Here is a 4,883-nt window from a genome sequence, read left to right on the forward strand (position 1 = left end):
TAGTCTAGCTAGCTGTCTGGATTTACCCTGCAGAGACCTGAGGACCAGGTAACCATAGTCCTCAGAAATCAGCCGCAGCAGCCAAACTGATCACTCTTTTTACTGCTGTCTGATATAAGATGAGTCCTCTTTTCTGTGACTCAGATTTTGTTGCTGAAATATTCATGGCCACACAAATGGACTTTTTTAGCAGTGTGTTCACAATGCATGATACGCTGTAACCTGGCAACCAAACTGCTGAATATTTGTCCATATTTGAGAGTGGTGCTCCTTAAGTTCCCTACTTTCCATTTTCTTTGCCTGCATTCTGGCGATAAGCACTTCTGATGTGGTGGTGTGTTTAAGTTCTGGCTCCACCGTTAGTAATCTGTCAAACAATGTGATGTATTTTTCTGTTAATAAAGTTTGGCTCTTTGAGTTTTAAGGACCAGAAATGGAGGTTTAGTTCTGTTAGAGACGATTGATACCCTTTCGGGCGGAAAGGGCACAGGCTGCATCTGACCGTCTGCTCTGACGTGGAAGCCCTGATATAAAAGACATGTGTTAGTGTTTTATATCACTGCTGTTTTTCTTTTGAATGAGGGACTATAATAATTTGGTGAGACACTTACGGTTTGCCACCAGAAATGGATGTGAGTCGGGCTGGAAGGCCTGGAGCGCTCATGTGGATGTGAGGATCAAATCCCTGAAGAATGACAAGATGGAAACTTTTGAATAACAGATTTGTTACTGACCACCGATGATCCACGTGGTGTTTTTCTAGGGACAGTTTGGCAATAAGCTTATATGCTTTCGTGCCTAGAGTTAGATGAAATGATCGATACCACTGTCATATCTGAGCGTGGTATCGATCTTCTCATCTCACTCTTGGAAAGAAAGTAATTGCAGTGATTTCTACACTTATTTTAGGTGAATACAGTACAGTACAGAGTAGCAACAGTAAGAGTATTAATAACACATTATCATTGACGTTTCAGGACAGCCTCAACACAGAAAACACACAGAAAGGCCCCCACTCAGCTCTTTCTGCTCTCCCGTCATCAGTGCATGTCGGTTACTTTGACTTATCGTGTTATCTTCGGATGACGATAGTTTCTGCAACCCTACTCTGCTCCCGACATCATGAAAACACAGTCTCTCTCTCTCTCTCTCTCTCTCTCTCTCTCTCTCTCTCTCTCTCTCTCTCTCTCTCTCTCTCTCTACCAGTGTCAGGAGCCCATTGATTAGGAGATGCGAAGGTTATTTAGGGTAAAAGCAAAATGGAATCTATAATCTTGTTGTTTCCTGCGGCATGTCATGAATTTTTTAAAGTGCTGTGTTGCTAATGTGGTCCAGCTGCTCATTAGAAGCCATCATGGATGGATGGATTTGTGTGTTTGAAGTTTTCTCTTCATATATGTGTGTGTGTGTGTGTGTGTGTGTGTGTGTGATGACGGCTGCCATGGTGCTTAATGTTCTATAGTAACTCCATGAGCTGCTGGTCTTTACGTAAACGCGTCCTCTCTCTGTCTCTCTCCCTGTGCCGGCAGGCCCATGCGAGACACATTTCTCACTCTGTTACGTAACTCCCAGCTCTGAATCCTGGTCACAGGGATAAAAATAGGAGGATAAATAAATAAAGAGGAAGGAGAGAGAGAGATAAGATGTGTGCCCCTCAGGGAGAGTTGGCCCAGTCAGAGTGAGAGGAAGACAGACATCCACGTTCTCCCTCATCCCTCAGATCCCTTTCATCAGGCTTTTTCTACTCCTCTTTTAATTATTAGCATCTTTTATTCCCATTTCTCGTCATCCTCCTCTTTCTTCAACTTCTTTCCTCTCGTAGCAAAACCCCTCAACATGTGCAGATTGAACCTATTTAATAGGAAGAATTCTTTGCATATGTTTTACTTCATGTTGTACAGTAACATATACAAACCATACTACATTTGTGCAAACTCCAAAAAGTCATATTTCTATCTAATTAGATTCATATTATGTGATTGTGTGATAATGTTCTAGGAATTAATTCTGTGCATCCATCTCCCTTTTCTAATCTCACTACCGTCTCCTCTGTGGAATAATCCATTATGTTCACTTCTCCTGGGGGGGACGGGCGGAGAGACGAGAGTCTGCCGGTCCTGATTAAGTCTTAAAGGGAAATGTTTAGAAATGTGTGTTATTCCCGAGGTGCCGAGGTTGTTTTGATCAACTCTGTCCTAAAGCTTGAAGTGTGATGTCACTGGCTTTATAAATAGGAAGGATTTTGTTTCACGTATAAAAAGTTGGTCTTTAGTCTAAAACATGACACGAGACCATTAGGGTAAATGAGGAGTGGCACTAGCTAAGTCCGTGGGGTGTTGGGTTGGCAACCGGAGGGTCGGTGGTTCAAGTCCCCGTCCGGAGTGTGGATTGGTAGCTGGAGAGATGCCACTTCATCTCCTGCCTTGAGCAAGGCACCGTACCCCCCCCCCCCCCCCCCCCCCCCCCCCATCTCCTCAAGGCACTGGTCCAGCTGGCATCCCCCCCCCCCATCTCTCCATTTGTGCATGAGTAGGTCCTGTGTGTGTATTTCAGGCGTGTGTGTAGTAATTACTAACAAACAGAGTGTAAATTGTAATTTCCCCACAGTATTGCTGTTATTATTAATTGGCGGTTGACAATGTTAAACAGTTAAACATTGTGATGGAAGATGACTACTATGGGCTGTCAGTTAACATAGCAACGATCAGACATCCATTTATACACTTAAATGCCCTCTGTAAATAGACAGCATTACAGGCTGCAGCTGGTGGGGCAGTACATCACAACTTGACCTACTTTCACTTAACTACGGTGTTGTAAAGTCTCGACTCGATCAGACCTCCGTGATCTGTGTAGCGACAGTACAGGGGAACGTTTGCCTTTAACAGACAGTAATAACCTGACATACCATCAGTACTGAGATTAAACTACATTCTCGCTTATATTTTTACTGAATAACGCATTCAATAAACAGAAACATGCACATGTAGCCTGCACTTAAGAGGCAGCACAGTGCAAAGCCCCACACAGGTGTCATTGCTAGTTCAAGACCAATGCAGTTGTCGATTTCTAGTCCACTAGGATTCGTGTGTCTGACAGGGTGGGGGGGCGTGGTGGACCATTTCTGCATGGGTGATATCTGGAAACTCAAGCGTCCGCTCTTCTCTCTCCTCAGGGCTCACGAACAAGAGTTGACGAAGAGGCACGAGAGGGAGCTCGCCGAAATGAGCGCCGTTCACAGCAGAGAGACGCAGAACATGCTGTCAGACTTCAACAAAGCCCAGGAAGTGCTCAAAGACAAGATCTCCGCCCTCCAGATACTGTACGTACACTCTGCAAACACAGCTATGCAACAATGGAGGTCTGTAGCACAGAGGAATAACACTAATGAACTCATGATTGCCTTGTGCACACAGGTCAACCTACTCATCCTAGATGATGTAATTATGTGTTGTTAAGGTGCCAAGTGGAAGCCTAAAGCAAGATAAAAGCTTTTCTCTGCGGAGAATAACAGGCGTTGCATTCATATCTGCATGAACACTTCCTGGTTTCTATATATGTAACTCTCTTTTGTGGAACTCTCAGTTATGGAAATATCAAATAACTCTCAATTATGGAAGTTGAACAACTTGCTTTTCTTTTTTGTTCATACAATAACCTACGTTTTGCATTATATAGACAATTAGGGCATAGCCAAACACACTTATAGTACATCTGTAAGTCACATAGGATCTGTTGCATCCGTGCAGCCTATTTTCATTTTCGTGTGCGTCAGGTGAAATGGAGGCGGCTCTGATGAATGATGTTCTTCTCAGCTAATCATATCGCGTGAGTCATACGTTAAAAACAGCTGCGGTTGACCGTGCATGATGAAACTGGCTCGCGATGAAAGGCAGCACCAAGAGAGATTTATCGTCGCAACCTCAATCTGTACCTGAGCCGCATTCTTTCTGGAAACAATGGATTTACATTTGCTAAACAAAGAACAACACAAAAAGATTTTTTTTTTAAATACTCCATGAAATCAAAGATGGGAAAAGAGAAACAAAAATGCCGGCATTGTCTAGTGCTCCTGAATCCATATTCATGTGTCGTAAGGGGCCTTTATGCACGCTGCATATGGTTCTGCACTATGGAGTCTTTCATCTAAAAATACTCCTTCCAGACTGGTTGACAAGTACGGCTTTTAAGACAGCTGATTCCAACTTAATACAAGATTTATAATAAAAGCTTTTAGTTAATTAGTGTAATAATCCCAAGTTTCATGCCCTGGATTTTCTACTGTCTGCAATCCTTTCTACTGTCTGCAAGTTAAAGAACTTGCAGAGACCAACGGTAACAGCTGTTTAGACTCATGAAATAAGGATCAAAGACATTAGGCTTTACCAGTAGTAGTTATGCTGTGGGTCTAAGAAATGTATTTCATCACTGAACATGAAGAAGAAGATGTATATGATTGATGCCATGCAGAGAGGATATTGTAGGAAAGACTGAAGTGTGTTTAAAGTGAATAAACACAGGAGAAAAGCTGTGAGGGGTGCAGTATGTTGATGTGACGATGATGATGTAGAGTTTGCATGGGAAGTTGCATGAAGGATTGCAGGTGAAGGCCGAGATTCAGAGAAGAAGATGGCTGGAGAAGGAAAAAAGAAAGTAGTTGAAAGGTGTATTTTTTAGCCAGTGGGCAGTGGATGATGCCAAGTCATGAGAGAAATGATGTAAACCAGACCTCAAGAGACAACTAGACCGTTTCTGAGATAGACAGAAGACAACCGATGAAAAAGAGAGTAAGATAAAGGATGGAAACTCTGTGGTGTGTGTGTGTGTGTGTGTGTGTGTGTGTGTGTGTGTGTGTGTGTGTGTGTGTGTGTGTGTGTGTGTGT

The 4,883-nt window shown here is 43.0% G+C and overlaps 1 protein-coding gene across 6 annotated transcripts in view; it reads left to right on the top strand.

Moving 5' to 3' along the window:
* The window catches only part of fam184a (family with sequence similarity 184 member A), a 125,331-nt gene that overhangs the window by 104,060 nt on the left and 16,388 nt on the right, over window positions 1-4,883 (top strand). For all 6 annotated transcript variants that reach the window (XM_034899673.1, XM_034899674.1, XM_034899675.1 and 3 more), the window contains exon 18: window positions 3,176-3,322. In XM_034899673.1, the coding sequence (XP_034755564.1) occupies window positions 3,176-3,322 (147 nt within the window). The remainder of the gene's footprint in view (window positions 1-3,175; window positions 3,323-4,883) is intronic.

The sequence above is a fragment of the Etheostoma cragini genome, chromosome 18 (assembly GCF_013103735.1).
Source record: "Etheostoma cragini isolate CJK2018 chromosome 18, CSU_Ecrag_1.0, whole genome shotgun sequence".
In the NCBI taxonomy this organism is placed as follows: Eukaryota; Metazoa; Chordata; class Actinopteri; order Perciformes; family Percidae; genus Etheostoma; species Etheostoma cragini.